This window comes from Mizuhopecten yessoensis, unplaced genomic scaffold (assembly GCF_002113885.1).
Source record: "Mizuhopecten yessoensis strain PY_sf001 unplaced genomic scaffold, ASM211388v2 scaffold10949, whole genome shotgun sequence".
Lineage (NCBI taxonomy): Eukaryota > Metazoa > Mollusca > Bivalvia > Pectinida > Pectinidae > Mizuhopecten > Mizuhopecten yessoensis.
Genome location: NW_018408802.1, coordinates 177,486 through 203,566, shown reverse-complemented (window position 1 = coordinate 203,566; position 26,081 = coordinate 177,486). Strand labels below are relative to the sequence as shown.

At 35.1% G+C, this 26,081-nt stretch overlaps 3 protein-coding genes across 3 annotated transcripts in view; 1 reads left to right on the top strand and 2 right to left on the bottom strand.

Annotated features, from left to right (window-relative positions):
- Window positions 1-5,334, bottom strand: part of LOC110463964 — an 11,101-nt gene extending 5,767 nt beyond the window's left edge. The window contains exons 1-2 of the mRNA XM_021518935.1: window positions 4,402-5,334; window positions 3,559-4,197 (exon numbers count right to left, since the gene is read on the bottom strand). Of these exons, the coding sequence (XP_021374610.1) occupies window positions 3,559-4,197; window positions 4,402-5,176 (1,414 nt within the window). The 5' untranslated portion in view covers window positions 5,177-5,334. The remainder of the gene's footprint in view (window positions 1-3,558; window positions 4,198-4,401) is intronic.
- A 69-nt stretch (window positions 5,335-5,403) lies between these two features.
- LOC110463975 (60S ribosome subunit biogenesis protein NIP7 homolog) lies at window positions 5,404-12,830 on the top strand. The gene is made up of 5 exons (XM_021518945.1): window positions 5,404-5,520; window positions 8,072-8,158; window positions 10,137-10,275; window positions 10,958-11,098; window positions 12,310-12,830. The coding sequence occupies exons 1-5, from the start codon at window positions 5,465-5,467 to the stop codon at window positions 12,427-12,429; spliced, it is 543 nt and encodes a 180-aa protein (XP_021374620.1). The 5' UTR covers window positions 5,404-5,464; the 3' UTR covers window positions 12,430-12,830.
- Window positions 12,831-15,387: 2,557 nt separating this feature from the next.
- On the bottom strand, window positions 15,388-23,767 carry LOC110463971 (cdc42 homolog). The gene is made up of 5 exons (XM_021518940.1): window positions 23,627-23,767; window positions 22,772-22,907; window positions 21,059-21,241; window positions 20,070-20,267; window positions 15,388-19,320 (listed from the first exon to the last, which is right to left on the bottom strand). Exons 1-5 carry the CDS (start codon window positions 23,698-23,700, stop codon window positions 19,231-19,233), a joined length of 681 nt encoding a protein of 226 aa, XP_021374615.1. The 5' UTR covers window positions 23,701-23,767; the 3' UTR covers window positions 15,388-19,230.
- Between the last annotated feature and the right edge of the window lie 2,314 nt (window positions 23,768-26,081).

Here is a 26,081-nt window from a genome sequence, read left to right as displayed (position 1 = left end):
ATGAGCCCTGTAATCCCCCTTGGGCCTGAGGGTCGGGGCCAAAAAGGGTCGAATTGACCAAAATTTCAAAAATCTTCTTCTCAAGACCCAGATATGGTAGAATCAAATACTCTTCATAGATGGAAGGGTCTTAAGGTGCTTTACCGAAATTGTGAATTTCTTGACCCTGGGGTCTCACGTTTCCCCCTGGGGAGGGGGTAAACTTTACTATAGTTTATATAGGGAAATCACATTTTGGACCAACATTTGTTTAATTTCCATTGGAAGTAATTCAATTTGGGTTAGCATTATCAGTATTAGGTAGCAGTTTGATAATAAGCACATATCAGCCCTGACTGACCCCCAGGGGCTGATGGGTGGGGCCAAAAAGGGTCGAATTTACTGAAATTTCAAAAATCTTCTTCTCAAGACCCAGATATGGTAGAATCAAATACTCTTCATAGATGGAAGGGTCTTAAGGTTTATGACCCTAGGGTCTCACGTTTACCCCCTGGGGAAGGGGGGGGGGGGGCAAAATTTATTATGGTTTATAATGGCAAATGATACTTTGAATATTACATGTTAATAACTTGATTGGAATTATAACCTTGAATTGACAGTTTGATACTTTGAAAATTTTGAGCCAGCCCTACCCCCAAGGGCTGTAGGGTGGGGCTCAAAGGAGTCAGTGTGCTAAAATTTCTTCATTTTCCTTGTTTAGAATCAGAGGTGCTAGTTTCAAATCCTTTTTAGTCTGAAATCTGTATGCTAGATATTGAATAAGGTGGTTTTATTGTTTTTTGTCACTTTGAATAATATTTCTGTTCATGTTAAAAACAAAATCAACTCTCTGTATAAATATATCAGGTGACCGTTAAGGCCCATGGGCCTCTTGTTTAAAATAGCAAGAGGTCAGATTCGTGATATTTGACCTGTAGCATGCTTGGACGAAAGGCTATCAATTTGATTAAAATGAATAACCTTGACCTACTTATAAGGTTACTGGGTCAAATGTGTTAAATACTTTAAATAATCATAAACTGAGGATGAGGATATCAAGTCTGCAAAGCCTATCTTTTTTTCTTCAAATAAATGGCATTGACCAACTTTCATGGTAACAGAAGTCAAATGTGGTAAAATATTTAAAAGACTACTTCTGCGTAACCCAGAGAACCAAGATTATATGATTTGGACTGTTGCAAACTATAATGAAGTGCCATCATATGTTTGGCTCAATTACAAGGTCAATGGGATTTTAGACATGTGGCATCTTTGTATGAAAGTTTCATAAAACATGTTCAGATAACCTTGAGTCATTTTCAATGTCACAGGAGTCAAATTTGTTAAAACATTTTAACAACTTCTGAATAACTAAGAGGCCAAGGGAAATAATACTTAGCACGTACATTGGGCATGTTTTGTGTTGAAATGAAAACATTTGCAATTTTACCCACTTTAAAGTACATGTTTTTTGTGTTGAAAAGAATAAATTGGCAATTGATCCACTTTTAGAGTAACAAAAGAAGAATGCATAAGAAACTTCAAAACCTGTAGTTTTAGAATTAGCTTAAGTTTTAAGTGGAGACAGGGAAGGGGTCAGGGGTTGTCACTCAAATTTTGAAATTATGTATTTTATGTGATGTACTGGTATGACTTCAAAATATCTAAAAGTATTTGAACTACACAACATGAAACAATGACATTAATATATATGTATACACTATAGGCAAATCTGTATTAAGAAATCTCCAAAGACAAGGCTCAAAAGTGGTTTCTTAAGAGTATTAATACATGGTATACTGCTTTGTGAGGATAAGGATAAGGTGAAAGAAAGAGGATCATACTTAACAGGACCATTACAAAAAAATATATTTGCATGTATATATATATATATTGTATAATATAAAGTGTAAAAGAAAAACCAATATACTGTATATTGCCATGTGGAAATATGTGAAGTTAAATCCTAGTGAATTAATAAATATTGTAATACTTACAAATACAGTGATAATGAAATATTACATATATCTAATTGGTCATGAAATACTAGGGCAGATGTTAACTGCCTTTTTTGTCTTTATGGTTTATTTTTACAGCCAAATTCTTTCACATCCACAAAATTCTGGCCTATGTACATATAATATATAATGCTTTCATTAGAGTGATATAATTATACATACATGTGGACAAATAATGCATTGGGACTAAGCTTTCCCCGTATTTCCGGTAGCAATGTACACTGTACCTATTTTTACTTAAGTTACAAGGTTTTCATACATCATAAAGTAACAGCTAGGGTATATGTATATATGAGGGGAAATACTGCCTTACTGAAAAGCTAGCTTTTCCAGTAATGTGGTATAACCAGGGGACCCACTCACTAGTTCAGCAACGTTAAGCGTGGTCAGTAGCTTGTAGATCTTTTATAAGATGATATTTAATTCAAATTTTTTGAGAATCAGTACATGAGAGATATAAAGAAAATTTGAAAACAAAGTCAATGGTTGAGCAAATATTAGAGATGTCTTCAGTCTTTATTAGGACATTTATAGTATGAAAAAAAAAATGTCAACAATGAAGGCTACAAAGCAGGTAGATAGGCAATTATTGACCTATTTTTTAGCTATATATATTAAAAATTATGCATAGCAGTGTAACAAGGAAAGAAATATAGTGTCCTATCACTGGAGATTGAAGTAGCGATCCAGAGTTTCCCAGTCTGTTGCTCTACTGATTGAGCTTAAGGAAATGTATCCTTACAGCATAATGTTAGAATGATCATATGTACAAATAAAACAAGACACAGTGGTAGCTATTAGAAACATTTTGAAATTTTCAAGAATAAATAAAAAAATGTTGTGTGTTCAGCATTGGTCAAATTTTAAATCGAGTGGACATGCAGGCAGATCAATCATCCGGACAAATATTAAAATATTTCCAGTAAAAGAAATTGTGTTTTCTATATTTTTTATTTCTTAATAGGTGAATGGACAATCTATAGAAGACTATTTTTGTGTTCAGTAAAACCTGGCTAATCTGACATTCTGTGTGACAATAAAGAACACACAGGTCTTTTTTGAAAATTATAAATAGTGTAACAGGAGGAAGAGAAATGTAATGGCCAGACCAGGATTCAAACCTGGGACCCTCTGAACTCTAGACGATAGACTCAGTCCAGTTCCGCTACATTTCTCCCTCCTTTAACAAAGTTGTCGAACCCAAAGACACACGAAAACTTACACCACCTGCTATGGGTATATCTTGTTGGGTGCCAAATTTGTAATAGGAGAAAGAGAAATGCAATGGCTGGATCGGGGTTTGAACCCGGAACCCTCCGAACTCTAGACGTAAGCTCTAACTAATTGAGCTGCCTGGTCGCCAACGATCGACCCAGTCTAGTTCTGCTTCAGTAGGACTACAAAATAATGTTGGATTAGGCAGGATGCTGGTATGTTAAGGGGTCAGCTTAGACAGGCATCACTACATTTTGATCATTTTCTGTATGCTAATTAATTCAAACTTCTATGACCAAAGCTGCTCTCTCTGTACAGTACAGCTTAACAATAATATCACACCTACCTGGTGTTGGTGTGGCCGGTGGTGCACAGGGATACTCCATTCCACAGTCCTTCATCGTACCGGAATGTTTCTCAGATAAATACACCTTTGTAACTTTTGCAATTTCATTTGCAGACGTCTGATAATAAGTCACACGATTTTCATTGTGAAGATACGACTTTGAGGTATTAAGTAAATCACTACCAGGAGACATTTGTATACCTGGTTCTTGACTTGAATTTTGTTGTACTAAACTATTCATTGTCATTTGAGGCAATTTATTTTGAGAACTTGGAGAATCTATTCCTCCTCCTCTTGATCCTCCAGATGATTTGCTGAAAGGCTTTAAAGCATCAATATGAACAACTTTTGGTCTCAAAATTTCTGACATAGCACCAGACCTATGAGAATGTTTTTGTGATGAGGCAATAACCTGTTCATGTTTCATTAATGTGATAGGTTTACACTGAGTTTGTAGCACACTTGTTAGATTTGATAATTCACCAACAGAGGCTTTGTTGCTTGTCTCCTTTTCTGACTTCACTTTTGTTGCCGGAGGTATTTTTATTTTACTTTGCTGGTAAAGCCTATTGCTTGCCTGTAATTTAGTTTTCATCTTGGTGCTCAGCGAAGATTTGGATCTCTTTTTGTTCTTTTTACCTGCACATACAACAAATATAAAAATTAAAGTAAATTATTTATATTCCACTTATAAATATATGAATGCAAGCATTTTAATTTGATATAATGATTATTTTACTGTTAAACTGAAATGATATAATTCACTACACACTTTTCAGTGAATCAAATTCATGGACATATGCATTTCTTATCCTCCTTTGGAAAAAAGTTATGTATACAAACCTTTCTTTGTTGATGATTTATTTGGGACACTATGAACCAGGTCAGGTTGCTGCATGTAAGGATTTCCTGTTAAAGGCAGTGTGTCTCCCACCTCATCTTTTTCTTCCATTTTATCCCCGTTGTCTTCATCCCCGTTGTCTTCATCTGAATTGCCTGAAGGACAAGCATGATTGTCTGTCTCCTCAATCAAACCTATGTTACTCCTAGTTGATGTGGATGTTTTACATCTTGCCAAATCGGTGAGTTCATGATCAGTTTGCTTGTTTTCTTTGTATGCATTTTCTCGAAATACACATTGCCGTGATGATGGTCTGCGGTTAGCATCTGATGTTAACAGCGAGTGAATATCAGCCACATCTAATGCACGACTGTCCTGAATCTGTGACAGTGATTGTTTTACAGTGAACGTACCATTTCTTGTAGGAGATTTGTCCGGATAAATAAATGACTGTGAATGACTCTGTGCTGCTTTATATTCGGGATGATGACCAGTAATTGTCCCATTATGGTGCGATTCCTGTACGACTATAGTTTCGTTGAGGTCAAATAGACGGTTTCTTCCGGAAATAGTAGAATAAGCTGATGTTGGTTTGCTATTAGGGCTAGTATGTGTTAATCTAATAACAGCGGGAGCATTGCCGTCCATGTACATAGGGACACGCCCCCCTAGAGCGCTCCCAACGGCATCTGAATCATTTCCTGGGGATGCTGAAACATTCTTTAGATATGTAAAATCGTGAAAAATTCCCTTCGTTAGAACTGATTGTGCAGTCATTCTTCATCCTTTGGCTGACTCTCACAAACAGAACCTACTACAAATCCCTCAGTTAGACTCCTGTCTTAGCTGACACCCCTATCTCACCGAAAGGGGCTTGCCAAAGTTATTTACACCGCCATTTCGCATCACATTTACCATAGCAACCGAACAGTCATCATTCGGAATACCCCGGAATGTTTCATTGAATTGCATTACGCTACAAGCGCATGCCCACTTAACAGGATATGTACACGTTCAACTTCCGGTAGAAATGCACATGGTGTCGAGAAAGACAACAATCTTGAAATGAGACCACTTACAGATGAAGAGACGAAAATCTTTTTCGAAAAACTTTCTAAATAGTAAGTTCTTTTAAACATAAGATTGAAATATGTATTCCACCTGGCATTTACCTTAGCTGTTGTAATAAATATGGTAGATTATCCCACTTGTTACTCGCTTTTGGGAATGTTGATGCTTACTCATCACTGCTCATTGGTACAACCACGGACTTACAGCTGGCGCTTGCCTCATATTTGTGTATTGGGAGAAAAGCGATTGGCTGTGGTTGTTGAAGATTTCAATAAAAACTTAAGCATGGTGAAAGGATTGGCCTCGGTTTATAAAGTCTCCATTGATAATCTTTTTGTATTTCTACAGGTCGGGGAAAACCACTAACTTGCGTATAATACGCAAACTTGCCTATGTTTGGGTATGGATTTGTTACTAAAAATAGCCAAAATCACTTGAATCATAACTTTTTCAAATTGATTGTCCAAGTCGCATTTATTTAGTCATGAAACATAATACAAATGCAAAAATAAACTGTATTTGCATGGAAAGTACCAAAAATAGATGCAATATTTCTGGTAAAGTTACATCAAGTTTCTAAGTAACCAACGCTTTCAGTAAACATCTTTTAGCAAAATATTATTTACCTTGTCTTAAATTAATGCGATTTTTAATAAAATCTTGCAAAAGTTACAGTTAAAGCGATTTGGGCTATTTTTAGTAACAAATCTATACTCAAACTGGCGTATAATAGGCGAGTTTGCGTATTATACGCAAGTTGTGGTTTTCCCCAACCTGTTCTATCTATCCGTCTATATGTTATACTCCAAAGAGACCAAAATGGCCTTAATGCGGAGGGGGTTAAATACGCATGCAATACTTAGCTTCGGTTAATCACAGTTGGAAGAGTATTCCTTGTGCCCCGACTGTGATGTGGTCCAGGTGGTTCCAATCTGTGGCTGTTCGCACAAATAGTCCTGGAATTTAAGCTGTCATGTTTTCCTTTTTTTCATGCTGGAAATTAATAAAGTTTTTGCTAGGCACTGATGGAATTTGCTCCTCTACAATTTTATAATAGAATGCTAGTCTCTGTTGTTTTCGTCTTGATGCTAGTGGTGGAAGTTGTAGCTCCTTGAGTAGTTTGTCATGAATCCCTCTTCCCTTGTTCTGTGGTCCTTCTGGATGAAACGCGCCCCTCTCCGTTGGATGCTTTCCAATTTGTTAATGCTTGTCTTTATGGACGGTTCCCAGATTATTGCTCCGTATTCCAAGATGGATCTGACAAGAGCAATGTATGCTGTCTTTCTACATTCTCTGGGACAGTGTTGTAGATTGTGTCTTAGGAAGCCTAAGTGAAGGTAAAACTGGCCTTTTTTGTAGTACTTGCTACAGTATATATTCTTTCCACTTCATATCCCCTAATAGTTGTAAACCTAGATATGGGTTTGTCTGTACATTATCTAAACTGTGTCTATTAAGCTGGTATGTGTATTGCCTTTTCTTCTTAATGCAAAGAATGTAACATTTTTTTGCATTAAATTCATCCCCATGTTTGCAGCCCAAGTTTTGAGTTGTTTCAAGGTCGTCTTGAAGTGTTTCGTGGTCCTTGTTTGAGATTATTTCTCGATTGGGCAGGCAGTCATCTTGGAAAAGTCTAACTGTTTGTTTTAACAAATTTTATTATATATATATATTAAGTTATTAACATATATAAATGGATAAGATAACAGGCTAGGCCTATATCACAGAGGCATGAGTTTCACAGAGTCTGGTAAGTCATTTATATTGCAAAGGAAGAGTAGGGGTCCTAGTACTGTTCCTTGTGGTACTCCTGACTCAACAGTTGCCTCTTCAGAGGCTATCCGCATCTTCCTGCGAGTTAGGAAGGTTTTTAGCCATTGATGCAGAGGTCCTCTGATCCCATATGACTCCAGCTTGTGTAGTAGTCTGTCATGAGGAATTTATTGAGAAAACAAGGGGAACCTTCATTCCAATTTGAGAAAGTAGTAAGCACTGTTTAAGGATGGACAAAGGGTGATTTGAATAGCGGACCATCAGATGATGGTGGGCTAAAAAGTGGGTCTAAAAATTAGGATGTAGAAGCATATTTGCAAACTATCCCTATTTTGGAGGGAGACTCAATTTTTGACCCTAACATTTAGCATTTTTAACCAGTGAATTTGCTTAACTATTCCTATTTTCTTAGAATAGATCTGATGATTTCATCTGAAAGACCAGCTGAAAAGATGCTGATTAAAAGTGTTATTTTTCCCAATGGTTTACATACAAATGTCCACACATTTTATTCATATTTTTAAATCTGAACACACATAATCTTCTCCGTGGAAAATTTGAAAAGTTGGCAAGTATGTAGAAGCCCTACATTGATTCATGTATAAACAGTATAGAATAATGTTAGCCATCTTGAAATAAACAGCCTCTTGACATTTTATGCTTCACTTTGATGGAGAATGGCGTTAAAAAGAACACTTCATATGTTGCTAGTACAGGAAGCTTAATGTCAATTTATTAAGTCAACACAAGTCAACACTCATCCAGGTTCTTGTATTTGTATTAACTCATTACATGAAGGTTGTATTTATAAAATAATTTCTGTTTCAGCATCGGTGAAAACATCAAGCTCTTACTAGATCGACCTGATGGATCCTACTGTTTTAGATTACACAGAGATAGAGTCTTCTATGTCAGGTAATTATTACTGTACAGTGTAAACTGTCTATGTCAGGTAAGTATTACTGTACAGAGCGAGTAAACTGTCTATGTCAGGTAGGTATTACTGTACTGTGTAAACTGTCTATGTCAGGTAATTATTACTGTACAGTGTAAACTTTCTATGTCAGGTAGGTATTACTGTACAGTGGAAACTGTCTATGTCAGGTAGGTATTACAGAGTAAACTGTCTATGTCAGGTAAGTATTACTGTACAGTGTAAACTGTCTAAGCCAGGTAGGTATTACTGTACAGTGTAAACAGTCTATGTCAGGTTAGTATTACTGTACAGTGTAAGCTGTCGATGTCAGGTTAGTATTACTGTACAGTGTAAACTATCTATGTCAGGTAATTATTACTGTACAGTTTACACTGTACAGTAATAATTAACTGACATAGACAGTTTACACAGTACAGTAATACCTCCCTGACATAGACAGTTTCCACTGTACAGTAATACCTACCTGACATAGAAAGTTTACACTGTACAGTAATAATTACCTGACATAGACAGTTTACACAGTACAGTAATCCCTACCTGACATAGACAGTTTACACTGGACAGGAATACCTACCTGACAGACAGTTTACACTATACAGTAATACCTACCTGACAGACAGTTTATACTGTACAGTCATACCTACCTGACATAGACAGTTTACACCGTACAGTAATACCTACCTGACAGACAGGTTACACTGTACAGTAATACCTACCTGACAGAGACAGTTTACACTGTACAGTAATACCTCCCTGACATAGACAGTTTCCACTGTACAGTAATACCTACCTGACATAGACAGTGTACACTGTACAGTAATACCTACCTGACACAGACAGGTAGGTATTACTGTACTGTGTAAACTGTCTATGTCAGGTAATTATTTCTGTACAGTGTAAACTGTCTATGTCAGGTTAGGATTACTGTACAGTGTAAACTGTCTGTCAGGGAGGGATTACTGTACAGTGTAAACTGTCTATGTCAAGTTAGTATTACTGTACAGTGTAAACTGTTTATGTCAGGTTAGTATTACTGTACAGTGTAAACTGTCTATGTCAGGCAGGTATTACAGAGTAAACTGTCTATGTCAGGTACGTATTACTGTACAGTGTAAACTGTCTGTCAGGAAGGTATTACTGTACAGAGTAAACTGTCTGTGTCAGGTAATTATTCCTGTACAGTGTAAACTGTCTATGTCAGGTTAGTATTACTGTACAGTGTAAACTGTCTGTGTCAGGTAAGTATTACTGTACAGTGTAAACTGTCTGTGTCAGGTAGGTATTACTGTACAGAGTAAACTGTCTGTGTCAGGTAATTATTACTGTACAGTGTAAACTGTCTATGTCAGGTAATTATTACTGTATATGGTAAACTGTTAATATAAAACAGAGAGATGATGCGATATTCATAAACAAGTTTTGTGTAAAGAGACGACAGAGTTTCAATCATCGTAGAATATACAAATTGGTTTTAAATTGTTATTTTAAAATCACACAAATATTGATAATTTGGAAAACCATTTAGTTTGACCTATTTTCATTTACATAATAACACAATGCTGCTGCATCTGATTATTTCGAAAAATAGGGGAAAATATATATATATGCTAAACAAAGCATTACTAAAATGTGGTGACAAACTATACGGTAAGGCTGATATTTATTAGATGCTGAGTAATATATTCCAGCATAATATGAATACACTATTCTACCACATCAAATGTAACAATTCCATTTTTGGTTGAATTTTAAGGCAGACCGTAATGTAATAGCTGGTGGAGGAATGATTACTTAGTTGTGACCGTAAAAAATAATTCAGGAAATACAATTTATGGTCACTGAAGTTCATTCACTTTTATAATGATAATCATTACAGATCAGACTAAAAAAACATGTAGAAAATGAAGTGACAAGATAAAGATGAAATGAAAATGTTTCTTTTTCCTATTTTTACAGAGAAGACATGATGAAACATGCTGGAAATGTTTCAAGGAAAAATCTCATCAGTTTTGGATCATGCTTTGGACGATTCTCAAAAGGTGGTAAATTCAAATTGCACATTACTGCTCTGGATTTCCTGGCTCCCTACGCTAAGGTATGTTGTTAATCAGTAGCCAATTTGTCTTGTGTATATGTATATATGCTTTTGGTTCATTGAAAATTTAGTGCAATCATTTGTGAACTCCATTGCAGTATTGCCTGATCAATGACTTTATTTCAACAGTTCTTAAAAATGTACTACCTATAGCTGGTGGTGAGACTCTTCTTTAAGTAAAAAATAAGTCATATTTAACACAAAATTGTACATTAAACAGAGTGTTTGAAGTATTTTGTTGTATTGCATATAAACTTGTTCATAATAGATTTTATAATCCTGATTTTAGAAAACTAAACTGCCAGAATTGTGTGAATGTTTAGTTTAAAGAATGGGTTTATTTTATAATCATAGCTAATATGCATCATATAAATGAAATTCGGTGTCGGTGATTAAAGTGAAGTAGAATCTTGAGTCCTGTGGCTAGACTTGTCTTTTTTGGCATGGACTCAACTGATTGTGATGAAATAAAGTTATAAATTTTCCAAATTTTTGTCTTAGACTTAACTAAAAAATCATTGCTATAACTATCTGTATTAAATCTTTACCAAAATGTACTTGTAATCAAGTTAGGAGCTTATCTAAACTATCCAAATCTATTTGGAAGTTTGGAATTCATATGTTCCACGTGTACATGTGAAACCATATCATTGTATCCTATCAAGATTTCTCCTTTTTGCAGTTCAAGGTTTGGGTGAAGCCAAGTGCTGAGCAGCAGTTTGTTTATGGTCATCATGTGATGAAGTCTGGCCTGGGACGAATTACAGAAAACACGCCACAGTACCAAGGTGTTGTTGTATACAACATGAATGATCTGCCATTGGTAAGATTTTAAAAGTGACATACCACAGTGACGGTTCTAAGGTGTTGTTAAATACAACATGAGCCGCTTACCGATAGTAAGATTTTAAAAGTGACACACCACAGTGACAGTACTAAGGTGGTGTTGTATACAGCTTGAATGATCTGTCACTGGTTAGATTTTAAAAGTGACAGTACCAAGGTGATGTTGTATACAACATGACAGATTACCACTGTCACTGAATAGTTGTATACAACATGACAGATTACCACTGTCACTGAATAGTTTTATTTAGCAGGAGGTATGTACATTTATTCAATTCATTTGATCATTGCAATGTAAAAGCTAAGCTTTAACCAAGACTGTTTCACTGCCCTCATACCATAGCTTGGTCACTGGTGACGTTAAGAGCATTTGGAATTATCTCCCCTTTTTCAAAGCAGTGGTTGTAAACCAGGCTGAGTCGGTACACTTCCTAGTTTATGTCAATAATGGGCCCCTGTTTTCTGAAATGGATGGCTTCGTTTTCTTGTCCTACTCGGTGATTCTTTTTCTCTGCCAAAGATCTTTAGCCTGCGCCCAGTCTACCACAGAATTCTCTTTATTAATAATTAATGTTGTAGCCCTCTTGTGTATTTCCCTTTCTGACCTGTTGTTGCTTAGGGCCTCTGTCTCCTTTCAATCTCGTTCAGATTTTTTTCCCAGTTTCCTGTATGTACACAGAATTCCTGTATGTACACAGAATCACAGTTCTTCTTACCGCCGATATTGTACACATGTGTCCCTGATGGAATATTTGACTTTGTCTTTAGATTTACAAGAATGTTCCTGGAATGTTCCTGATTGTCAAAAGTGGTATCCTGTTGATCAAGATCCTGTGCTTTCTGAATATCCTCTGAATGGTCTCTGATATTCCTTTTGTATATGATAACACTGTTTTGTCCCTGGTCTCTTCCTGTCTGTTGATTCTTCTTTTTCAGTTTCACAGCTGGTTTGTTCTTGATCATATCATTCACTGTCTTGTATTCCACTTTGGATATCCGAATTTTTTGAGTGCTGCTCCTCCCTGAACTTATCCTCTGGTTCTGTTATTGCCATGTGAACACTTGTAGTGACCAAGGGGAAGTAACTCCCAATGCTCTAAAGATTTAGATAGTAAGATTTTTACTTTAATTTGCAATGTTCTCCCATTGGGAATATAAGTACAGGTATGGTTTGAATTTGTTTTCTAGGGCTTTGGAGTGGCAGCAAAGTCAACACAAGAATGCCGACACACAGATCCTATGACGCTCGTCGCATTTCATCAAGCAGATATTGGAGAGTTCATCAGGAATGAGGATGCTTTAGTATAGTGACAACAGGGTGGGGATGGGTAGGGTTTTAGCACAGGGAATTCACATTTTATTATAAACTGTTTAATTAATGAAGTCATCACAACCTTTGTCTTACATTTCCAAAAATCAAGGAATTAATGAATGTTCCAAAATTGTTATACTTCATTATTCAAGGGAGTAATATTCCACTAACCCTGACACCCAGGGCTAGTAGATCTAATGTCTGGCTAGTGAAAATATGCAATATTTACTGAAAAAAATATAGACATGCACTTGTAGATTTTTTTCAAAATCTGCCTTGGAGCGAGTACTTTGAACATATGTTGGACGCTCCTGGTAGTACAGTTGCATATGTTCATATCCATTTTGATGTGATTTGATGAATTGTCATTAAAATTATTCTTAACATGTCAAAAAAAGTGTGTTGACATCTTTTTATTCCCTTCAAGAATGTTGAAATACATGCAGCTCACTAAGTCATGGCACAGCATCCAATGTCTAACTTTTCAGTTCATATTAAACCTCCTTACAAACATTTTTTTTCCTTATCGACATTGGCCAGTGCATCAATTTGGACTTTGGATCTATGCCTACAACATTGTACATAAGGCAAAAAAAAAAAAAAACTCTGTTTTCGGGCTTGTTTTTTTCATTGTTTTTTCATTGCAAAAATGAGACGAGTGCGATTTTTTTTTTATTGTGTAGTTTGTAAAACGTTCAATGTGGGCATTACCTTGTCTTTTTATGGTTGTGTGGAGACCCATCATAGCGCAAGCCTTCGAAAAATCCCCCCACAATGTTCCAGACGAGAATCACGAACCCCCCAATTCCTTATTTGTACCGAAATGAGTGCCATTTGCACACAAGACTAATAAGTTATAATAATTTTAATGCTTGCCTGTATATCAATTTCCTTATCTTTATTCAAACGTTTTCGGGACTTGGGAGACCAATTTTCCAGATTTTTTATAAAGCTACTTTCACGATAAAATGCGGTGCCCTAAAATGAAATGTGCGTGGGCCTGAGACATGAGTAATCAATTTGTTTTGGTCCAATCTAATTAAAATTATATCTTCACATCGCTCCTGTTTACTGATATGTCGCGTTGAAGATCTAACAACATCCCATAGAGGGTCACGTCAGAGGTCAACATGAATGCATTATCGCATTTATAACAAGCCAATCAAAAAGCGACATAACTCTTTCATTCAACCAATCAGAAAGCATGACCTGTAGCATTTAATGCAGACACCTCGTAGCCCAAAATTAGATAGGTTTTGGTCTTATGTTGTCACATATTACTTGCTATTATGATGAAATTAACTTTAATGTTATTGACCTTGATATTTGACCAACAAGAGGCCCAATGGGCCTGCATCGCTCACCTGTTATTAAACTAACACTTGTAATCATAAGATTTCATAAGAACCTATTAAAAGATTTAAACATGTGACGCCTCTGACCTTGATTGTTGAACAAGGACATTAGGTTGAAAGTGGATCAAGGTCATTCATTTGAACTAACATGGTAGTCCTTCATCCCAGCATGCTACAGGCCCAATTTCAGTACCCAGGGCCATTTGCTTATTGAAAAGAAGTCGCTTGAAGATTTAAAGACATTTGACCCTGTGACCTTGAAAGTTGGTCAAGGTCATTCATTTGAACAAACTTGGTAGTCCTTCATCCCAGCATGCTACAGGCCTAATATCAGTACCCTGGACCTTTTGGTTATTGAGAACAAGTTGTTTGAAGATTTTAAAGACATCTGACCCCAATGACCTTGAAAGTTGGACAAGGTCATTCATTTTAACCAACTTGGTAGCCTTTGATCCCAGCATGCTACTGGCCCAATATCAGTACACTGGGCCTTTTGGTTATTGAGAAGAAGTTGTTTGAAGATGTAAGACATCTGACCCCTATGACCTTGAAAGTGGGTTAAGGTTATTCATTGAACAAACTTGGTAGCCCTTCATCCCAGTATGCGACAGGCCCAATATCAGTACCCTGGGCATTTTGGTTATTGAGAAGAAGATGTTTGAAGATGTAAGACATCTGACCCCTCTGACCTTGAAAGAGGGTTAAGGTTATTCATTGACCAAACTTGGTAGCCCTTCAACCCAGCATGCTACAGGCCTAATATCAGTACCCTGGGCCTTTTGGTTATTGAGAACAAGTTGTTTGAAGATTTTATAGACATCTGACACCAGTGACCTTGAAAGGGGGCCAAGGTCATTCATTTGAACTAACATGGTAGTCCTTCATCCCAGCATGCTACTGGCCAAATATCATCTTCCTAGGACTTTTGGTTATTGAGAACAAGTTGTTTGAAGATTTTAACATATTTGACCCCTTTGACCTTGAAAGTGGGTTAAGGTTATTGATTGAACAAACTTGGTAACCCTTCATCCCAGTATGCGACAGGCCCAATATCAGTACCCCGGGCCATTTGGTTATTGAGAAGAAGTTGTTTGAAGATTTTAAAGCCATCTGACACCAGTGACCTTGAAAGTGGGCCAAGGTCATTCATTTGAACTAACATGGTAGTCCTTCATCCCAGCATGCTACAGGCCCAATATCAGTACCCCGGGCCATTTGGTTATTGAGAAGAAGTTGTTTAAAGCAAAAAGTTGACGCCGGACAGACGGACGACGCATCATAACATAAGCTCACTTGCCCTTCGGGCAGGTGAGCTAATAAAAAAATTGGGCACTTGATATTAATCCCAACGATACCACTTCATAAGGATGTTAATACACTTGTTGTTGCAGAGAAACCTTGTTTCTCCATGATAAATTATTTTTCACAAGGATGATTTTATACAATGGACAAAATTTTACAAAAAGATTCGCAAGTGAGGCTCTGGCAACCTTAATATGAAGATTGAAAGGCAAACCACACACAGCGACGGACAAAGGATGATGTCGTAGTTCACATTAATCTCGGTCTCCGGTCAGTTTAAAATACAAAAGACAATTGTTTCCATTAATAATGTCAATTTTAATTGTCAGATAACCAGACTTTTTTCTATACATTTTTGTAGGAGTACAATGTTCACAATGCTTCACGTTCTTGGTGTATTCTTATTTCTTTCAAATGGAAAAGAGAGGAAAACAACGCTAGTACTTAGATTCCTTCGGCTGCCATGAAAAATAATTTAAACGCCAGCTTCCAAGAAATCTTATTTTTCTTAAGCATTTGAAAGTCAATCACGGTAAAAGATAAAGGATTACTGGAGACAAATTGGAAAATATTTACCCAAACGTCACTAAAAACTTGGAACCAAACAATGACTTGGCAGAAATATTTAACAGAAAAAGAGGTGCAAGTGCATCTAACAGAAACATGAACTGTTTCTTAAAGCAAAAGATTGAGAAAGAAAAATTCAGAAACACTGGACAAGTTTGGCACAATTAAAATTAACTTTCCATTGAACATAAATAAGCAAGTTGTCAAATCATGAACAAGCTGATATTGATTTTGAGATACATGCTATGTGTGCATGTTTTCCCTGGGAGAGTTTGTCAGAACTCTCTTCCAAGTCTTTATTTCTGCATCATCTGTTGTATACAAAGACGAAACGGTATTGCAGTAACATTAAATTAAAGTTACAATTCAGCAACTGACAGAGAAAAGTATATACAATATGTCGCTTTCTAAATACACATAATAATATTATCTAACCATGAAATATATACAATAGACTCCAAGCTAAGTGAACAATATATGTATGTATATAATACCGTTTTGGGAACAAAATGAAGATGACCAAATAAGTGATGGATAATTGGACCAAGCCAATTTTTTAAAAGTTTTACTGCGTTTTGTTTACTCATTTCTTGCACACCAAAACAAGGATCATTATTTGGTGAACGATTTTGTCCAATGTAGCAGATCTATAAAGAAAGCACTTAACACAATAGTACAGTGTATATTGGGCAGTAGAAATAAATTTCCTAAACTTTTAAGCAACAACAGAAAGAATATTCTGTGTATGTTCCAAGTAGACTTCAGTCCTGTTCAGGTGCAGACCAAACCACTGTTCTTTCATGTTATAACAATTTACAGGTAACAATTCTAGAGTCTTTCACAATCCAAAATTAACTTTTCAAAGTATATGACATTATCCAAATGTTGAAATTAAGAGTGAAAGAGTGGTAATTTCAACAGAAGGTGAAAGTTTTCAGAAAGAAAAATAAATCTAATTTTAACCTCTAGTAGAATACTATTATAAGTCTATACAAATGAAGTGTGTACAAATACAATGATATATTTACAAAGGCATATAATTATACAGCTTTTAGTCCTACATATGTACTTATATTGGGGTGTTTTTTGACAAATTCTTTGATATTTCAGAATATTCAGATTTAAAACTCATGTCCAAAATTCCATTTTGTATTTAACAACTCGCAATATTTTGTGATACATATATCTCATACTTACTTTTTACAGATCACTTAACAATTTTATAACATGGCATAATTATATGCTTGATATTTATTTTTGAATAAGTGTACTACTAAAATAATTAATATAAACACACAGAATTTCTCTAGCTGTATCATATGCACAATTTGTTATTTCTAAATGAAAGTATTGTTTAACATAAGTTTAGCACTTACTGGTATTATTAATTCAAACGGGTTATTTTTTTTAAATTATTGCACCCAAAGCCTGTTAATAAAACAATAACTGCGGCAGAGAAATGTCAGAAAACACCAAACAAAGATAGATAGGTATATACATGTATATTTTCTTTTTCTTCTTCTAATTATGATACATGAACTTTCATGTTCCCTCTATGTTTACGGTCAAAAGTATTCATAAAAAATATGTAAAATATTGTTTTCTCCTATGAAAAAGAAGTGATTGTTTCCTTATAAATGGTAATACAATTAAGTATGATCAAAACTTTTTGACAATATCATATTCAAGCTAGTAAAAAAAAACACAATCGTAATCCTTTCATACACAACAAGTATGCTTCATCTTACTTCTGGTGCAACAGATTTTAAATTCAAAAGATTTTGACTTAATGAAAATTGCCGATGGTGTGGATGAGGAAAACCCATCTTTACCAAGCATTTAAAATAAATGCTCACGGAAAATTTGAGAGATGAAATACAATTTACCTTTTGGTTTTGTATGTGGGCACAAAATTGTTTCCTATTTTAGTGTAAAGTTAAATGCAAACTTGACGTTGTTATGTGGGTTATATTTTTAACATAGTAATACATCCTCAATATATAATGATATTAAGGACACACTTTCTCCTTGCACACTTCTTTCAACATACGATCACAACACATCACATACAGGAAGCTTTGGTCGACACACATGCAGCATATGGCAGTTTAACAAGACTCGTCTCCACATGACCAGGAAAGTCTTACAAATAACATGATATGGTCAAAGACAGACTTTTTCCTATCATTTTGGCAACACACTTATTTTGTTTTGATAGTGTGGCTCCTTCCATTCACAAAAATCGCCACAAGAATAATTATCATACTACTTCAAAAAAGAAAAAGAAAAATGGAATTATTCAGTATTTAAATTACGGTAAAGTGTTGCATTTTGAATAGTAACATTTCAAAGAAATTTGAATGGGAAAACTTTTTTCATATTTAGACTATAATCAGATCCTAAGAATACTATGCCGCTTTCGTTTACCGCAAACGGTAAAACAGCTTGGACATGGGGTGTTATTCATGAAATAAGGTCGGACCTAGTAATCTGATGCTGCTCTCAGGCGAGCCTCGACAAAGCCTTGCAAGGCCTGCATATTCCAGAAGAAGTTACATTTAAAAGCAGACAAACCAGTTGTTCTGCATAAACAAACAGGCCCCTAGACAAATCCTAGACAATGTGGAGATATACTGACTAATGTGTCTGTCCTCATGTAATAGCACTTGTTTTATCTGCAGGCAAATCTGAATCATATACGTAAAATCATACAAACAATGGGAAGATTGTATACATGTACTGTCACGACAACAAAGAGACAGCATTTGCAGAGACTAAAGGAAAATGTTCAGAGGTAAAAGGTCACTGAATACTTTTTCTAAATATTTTCAGCACAGTTTTTCAACACACATGCATTTCTACACTTTTAATATGCGATACCTGTATTCAACATGCATATATAGATATATAGTGATTTCCAGACAAAAATCAAAACCAGGTAAATTCTGATATTAAATGAAACCTTAATAGTTATCTTGTTTAAAAATACATTTCCACATAACTCTTTACCCATCTTATAATTAATGGCCTGCTGTGTTTACAAACAGGATTTTCTTTATGAGAATATAATTATATATAGGGCATTCTATTAATAAGAATGTAAATTCTTTTAGTATATAGTAACACAGCAGCGACAGATTTCAACCAAAGGGTTCACACATATAGAGCTAACGGTTCAGATGAGTGAAATCTGTGTTTTATGTGATGATGTTTTTAATGACTTATGGTATATAGAGAACTTTAATCCTGGGGCACTGGTGTTTATATTAATATCTTTTCGCATATTTTTCGTATTTTCAAAAACAAATATCAAATAGAAACTTACATTTTTTTCTTTAATTATTAAATTTCAATGTTCTACCAGTAGTGATTGCAAAGAACATAGGGGTATCACATGTGAAGAACAGCTGGTCTTTGGCCACAGATTGAGCCGTTAAACAATTTGACTGTTTTATAACTATGCTTAGACATGTTGCTTGTTCTGTCCGCTTTTCCTGTCGCTCCCAGCTCTTGCAGTTGCTTTTGTCAGTTCAAAGTTTTGAGTGTAATTCATTACTTTGCCATACATTATATTTATAACAGCACACACTTCTTCTTCTTGGGTGGCTCTGGGGGCTCCAGTGCTGCTAGAATGGCCTCATCAAACACATTCTTTAGTCCTTTCTGTAATAGTCAAACATGAATGTTTGTTTTAAAACCAGAGATATTCTTGACCTCAGTGTATTATTTTATATCTATCTGCTCTTCGTTTTTACTATATTTCACATCAATTGAAAATATAATTTGAATAAAAGCTTACTCTGACATAACTTAAGCAACTATCTATATGATTAAATAAAACCCTCTCAAAGGTTGATCATGATGCGATACAAACCAAATGTGTACTTACCAACATATGGCAAGGATTACAACCTTTAACACCTCATTACATACTTGAAACTGAGATCAATTATGTTGTTGTCTAAATTAAAAGTTCCTAATAACTAGGCTAACATCAAGTCATCAAACCCCCAGTAGGATATCTTTACTACACACTTCTTTTAAGTTATTACTGAAGATTTTAATGTTGCCATCCTACATTTCTTTATTCAAATTAAATGGTGTTGCACAAACAATTTATGTCTAACATTCTAGTTTGAGAGTTGGGACATAATAAACCCCCTAGGTCCCAAACGTCCAAATTGACATAGATCTCTCTTAGTTGGTACTTCAGTTGATTCAAAGGTGACAAAAGTTTAATAAAATAATACTCATTATTAATATAAATATATCAATGTGACTGTCCGATACTTAGATTCGTAATTTCTGTCGAAAACTTGCACTCCTCAAGTCTGACATAAGTGTTGAACACGCAGAAGAATTTGACACATCTATCAGATTCTTTTCATATTGTCAGCTAAACTATTTCTCACCTGTGTTAAGGCAGAACACTCCACGTATTTCACAGCTTTTAGTTCTCGGGACAGTTTCTCTCCTTGTTCAATTGTAATAGGCTTCTGTTTATTCTTGGCTAATTTTTCTATAGTTGTGGCATCATCTCTTAAATCTAATTGTGTTCCAACCAATAAGAATGGAGTTTTCTGACAATGATGTGTTATTTCGGGAACCCACTGTGAATGAAAGAGATAAGTAATATATAACAGATTACGGACTTAATTTTCACTACAATGCATGAAAGGTTGTAATATCCTACATTTATTCATATTTTTGTTTGAGGAGAAAAACAACATTCTTTGCTTCCCCTCATGTCAATTTACAGCTAAGAGTTATCTTCATTTGTATAGTAAATAGTTACCATAACTTTTTCAGGCATACAAACTCAATTTACCAATAAATATATTATACATGTTCAATATCAACAAGTACTTATATTCCAATAGAGTACATATATATATATATATCAGTATAAAAGCAAACTTCATAAAGTTTAAACAGTGATACTTCACAGCTAAGGTAGAATCTTAAAATTTCAAAGATGTAAAAAAATGATGTTCTGTTATTTGAATATATACATATATTTCTTGCTCATATTCCATAACTTTATTTCCAAAGACCTGTGTGTCATATAAACCATTCACTAATCTGACCAATATATCTTTCAATTCATATTAATATTCAGAATCAAAACATATAATAAATGTGTATTATTTCTCAATATCAGGTATAATGTACAAGCATTTAAAATGTTTTGAAATTATCAAAACCATTATCCAGTCTAGGGCAATTTAACTGTGTATGCAGTTTCTAATCATAATACATTTTATTGTGTAGTCGGTGCTTTTCTTAATGAAAAAGATTGACATAACAATTGAAGTCTGTTCTTCTACTACGTTGAGTTGTCCACAAAATTAAATATAATATACTGTACGTGTCAAATACATGCACTATGACATATCATTACCTTTTCTTTCACATTTTCAAATGATGAAGGAGAAACTACAGAAAAGCACACTAGAAACACATCTGTTTGTGGGTAACTCAGGGGTCTTAGTCTGTCGTAATCCTCTTGTCCAGCTGTATCAAAGAGACCCAGGGTGTAGGGTTCCCCACCAATCATTACTGTCACTGCATAGTTATCAAAAACCTGTAAAGGGGAAAACACATTGAAAGGAAGAGAAAACAAGATTTGAAAAGAATTCCATTAGAAATTCTTTGATTCTATGCAGTGCTCCAAATTCACACCCCACAAAAACTACATTGAAAGGTCAAATACTCTTGATTTAACAGGGAACATGCTAACATAGATAACAGGTTTCTTATCACAGTGCATCTAAAGAGAAGTACTCGATTCAGCATCCTCGATATCCAGGGGTTCCGTTCACTTTCGCTCTCTACACCCCTGGAATATATATATATATATATATGTCATAGAAAAATTGAAAACACAAAGATAGCTGTTTGATTGGTCTCGGGTAAAAAAACACCTGACCAATTGCTAGGCCCATACCTGTCCTTTGACGATTACAAAGAAGAGACGCCTGACTTCAAAGCCTGTCAATTTTTACTGTTACGTGACCACGAGATTCTTTTTGATGTACATCAAAGGATGAAACTAGTCTTCTTGTCTCATCAACAGGGTGGCGCACATTGAGCCTTCAATTTTGCTATGACATATTCCAGGGGTGCAGAGAGCGAAAGTGAGCGTAACTCCTGCATATCGAGGATCCTGCATATCGATATCAGATGAATGAAAACAACATAATTCCAGTAGCTCACGGAACCTGTTTGGTCGCTATGGTCCTTCTCCTTGCATTGTTTATTCAACATCTTGCCCAAACACCTCAAAGAATGCACGTTCAGATTCTTTAGATGACAGTCTTACATACCAGTGGCAGATCCAGAGACCTATATCTGGGTTTTTGTCTCTCAAAAATATCCAGGGGGGTTTCCAAGTGGGGAAAATTGTGAAAATACATGATTTTTAAAGAAAATTCTCATGGTGGGGGGTTTCCTGAAGCCCAAAACCCACTCTGGATCCACAACTGGATACAATACACAATGCAACATACAAGACACATCTCATTTTTAACTTTCAAGACAGATTCAAGAGGAAGGAGGGAACATAATCATGATAAGCTGATAGTGATGTGAATCTGATATGCACAGTGATATACATCATAACATCAATCACACTAAATCCTACAATCAACTCTGCAGCAAGTACACTCGAAACTTACACGTGTACAGTACATTTAGTGAAGGGCTGATGATCAACAATAATCAATAATTTATTGGTTTGCCCTTTTCGATTTTGATCACAAATTGATATATGACGTAATTGCGTTATTACTGAACTCAAGTGTCAAATAATAAATGTACACAATGTATGCATTGAAAGTAAATATTAAGTTTTTATTATATGATTGATGGTAATGTGGAAATAGTGTTGTCATATTTGGTATTCAGTCTCATAAAATTAGAGGCTGATTATGTAATTATTCATTGATTGGTTTACTACTTCAGATTACAAATACTTTTTTCATTACTATTTCTGCTGCTATTGAGTATTGATAAGAAATGCGAGTTAGGTTTAGTTAGAGGAGGAGGGGGGGGTCTCAGCTTTTATGCTATGGTTTTCTGATGGTTAATTTAATAGAAAAATCAGTATACTTACAGTTGGAACATATTCGGAGGGGAACTTGTTTGTTGTGTAGGAGATGAGCAGACATGTTTTACCCACTGCTCCATCACCAACAACCACACACTTGATTGTCTGCATGATGACTTGTCCGGGGCCCTTGATATCAGGTCTGAAAGACAAATAATGTAATCAACTTCAGATTTTGTTTACTTCATTACAATAACATGGAATACATTACATTCAATGTAAAGCTTAGGTTTCATACAGTTTAGGCTAAATTTAGACCACAGCAGTTAATTCGGTAGTCTTCCTTGTTAGGCCTACTGTAATGTCTGGAGAGCTAACTCACTCTAGTAAATAATTCATCTGAACATTCACAGAGACTTACATTTCGTGGATCCTTTTTTGCCTAATGTAAAACTAAAAACTAACAACAAATTTATGAAGCCGACTTATCAATTGAAGTTGAGGGGCCTATTGTACACATTTACCCTCAAAATGAATGGGTGAGGCCTTCACCAAATAAATTAAGTTCGATATTATCATGTTACTGTCCACTTTATCTTCCAAAGAAATGGTCAATTAGATTATTTTTATATAACTTTAAAAACATCCACAGCAATTAAAACAATATAGCCTGCATATGTGCACAGGAACCATCACAATAACATGATTCTGAACGTAATGTCAGTAGACGGACGGTATTTTCATGTCCGCCATTTTCTCGATGTCAGTTGATAAGGGGCTTGGCTCATGTTTGTTTGAGAACAGTGCCGCATTTACATCACTTATAAGCCGTTCATTATTACAAACGTCTTCAATGGTTTCCAAAATAATCATATAAAGTGAAATGCAACCTAAATATGACACATTTTCGCCTATTTGTACCTTTCTGGTTCTCGATTTCCGGGGTGTTTTATCAAGTAGGCTCGAACCTCCAACGGATATTGTTGACTGCGCATGCACGAACTGATGTAATAAGTTATTTTTAGTAGTCGTATATAAATCGCTCCGGAAGCAACACTACACTCATTCCTTAGTCAGAATGAGAGGAGAGTGTACGAGCGGGGCCATTTTATAGTAATCTCTGGTTTTCTATTTTTGGATACACTTGGTCCGTTTATTTTAAGGGGCATTCGATCTATAATCTGAAATGATATATTTTTATTCTATAAATAAAACTAACGTTACGTTATTTGTTAGTGATTTTATAACTTAGGCTCTACTGTACATTCTCGCAGTAAAATAGGCCCGTTAACAGTTGTTTATATACAAACTAAAGGATTTAGTTTTGTCTTTCTCTTATCTATATTTATATGTGTTACTGCATGTAGACCTAAACGTGAGTTTCGCCCAGATGACATCGTTGCAGAGACGTATACTACATATTATTATGTATTATACGTCTCTGATCTTTGTAAGCTAGCTAGTAGCTTGTGGTGATATATAGAATATTTTTCTTCTTCTGTATTGATTTGGGCGAGCGGATAAAAATGTTATATCCTATTATTTTTTTCCATATTCCGTGATACCAGTTACAATATTACCTAACATAGTCTACATGTTTATTGTGATCACCTCAGGTGTTTTTTTAAGTCCGTAATCTAATTCCGTGTCCGTACAGATCAAGTTAAAATAAAGCTTTATCTTAAAGACAATGTTTTTATATCAGTCCTTAAGGTTACATGTACTTATACCACATGTACATGAGCTCTGAAAAAAAGAATTTATATTACGTTAAACCTTTTGTGCAATTCCCCCCAGATTGCACGTGGTATCCTTTAAACCGCAGCTCAGGATAGGTTTGACACTAGTCAACAGATTCGCACTTGTTACATAAGAATTATAACTTCAAGAAATGTTGGATAACTACGTGATTTGAATCAGATATTCTTTCTTTCCCTGTAAGCTTTCTGTAGGTAATAAGGTTCAGAACTACAGAAAAGTATTGATCCAGATGGTGTACGGAGCAGGTTGCCATCCTATCCCGATATGAATTTTGAAATTTATTAACTTTATCGTAGTGAGATCTGATAGGTTTTAAAATATGCTAGTTGTATTGTTCTAACTACAATGCGTCAAATGTGTCTATACTGACAAAAGCTCGAAATCTGAAGTGTTGTATCCTGTATAATATTTGCATTGTCTAAGTGTCAATATGTCTAATTTTAGTCCGAATTATTCTTACATTTTATCGACTTTTTTCATATTGGTCTGTCGTCGGTTAATCGACGACAGACCGATATGAAAAAAGTTGATAAAACGTCAGAATAATTCGGACTAGTCTAACTTGTACATGTGTGAATGTCTTTATATGTAACATGTATGTCAGTCAAAAGCTCTATAGAGCTTAAGAGATTTGTTTTTAAAATGCCCACCGACTTAAAATAATTCTGATCTGATCTGATCTTACCTTACCATTGCTGGTAAATCTGAACAGACATACTTAAAATTGAGACCGATTGAGGGGCTTATTAATCGTTCATGTAGTATGGGAATACTTTTCTAAAATCTAAAATTAATTGTTCTTTTATGTATTTATTGTATGTCATTTTATTTTGTCCAAAATGAAAAACGAAAAATAACACCACATTCCTCAACTCTCTCCTTTCCAGAACATGGCGAAGGTGAAGCCAAATAAAGCTCGACACAATCCAAAATATTCAACAGAAAAGTTGCTCTGCTTTTCGCTTGTGCTGATCTAAACTTTGGAATTTAGGTCACTATTGATTGAATAAAAACATACGAGAACTTGCATAACGGATACAGAACAGCCTAACGTTTTTTCTTTCTTTTAAGTTCTGTTCATGTACAATGTATATTGTTTTCATTAATGTTTTTTTTAGATAATTTTCAATACAACGATTGAATTATTTGGGTTTGGTTCTTGTTTTATACGTTTTAACCTCTTTTCGTCAAAGCTGCGTAATGGTCTTAGCCGACGGCAACTTATTTTTGTACGTACAACAAGATGTTATTTCATCTCGTAACGTATTTGACTATAGGTTTGCACTCCGTCCGTCCGTCTTTCCGTCCAACAAATTTTATTCATGATGTTGTATGAATTGGATCGAACAACAGGCTATGCCTATATCAGTTCTCTCCTACATGCATTTGTATAAATCAGCATATAAATATATTATAATTTATCAGTGAAATGAAAAATTGAAAAGAGATACAACTTATACACAAAACAGATATTTATCAATGTGCAAGTCATATGGTATAGGGGAGATAACTCTAACTGCTTATGAAAGGTAACAAGTCAAGCTGTGCTACTTCTTGACCTCACCAGAGTATTAAGTGGGTTTTTGACATATTCCTTGACTAGAGTTTAAAATCC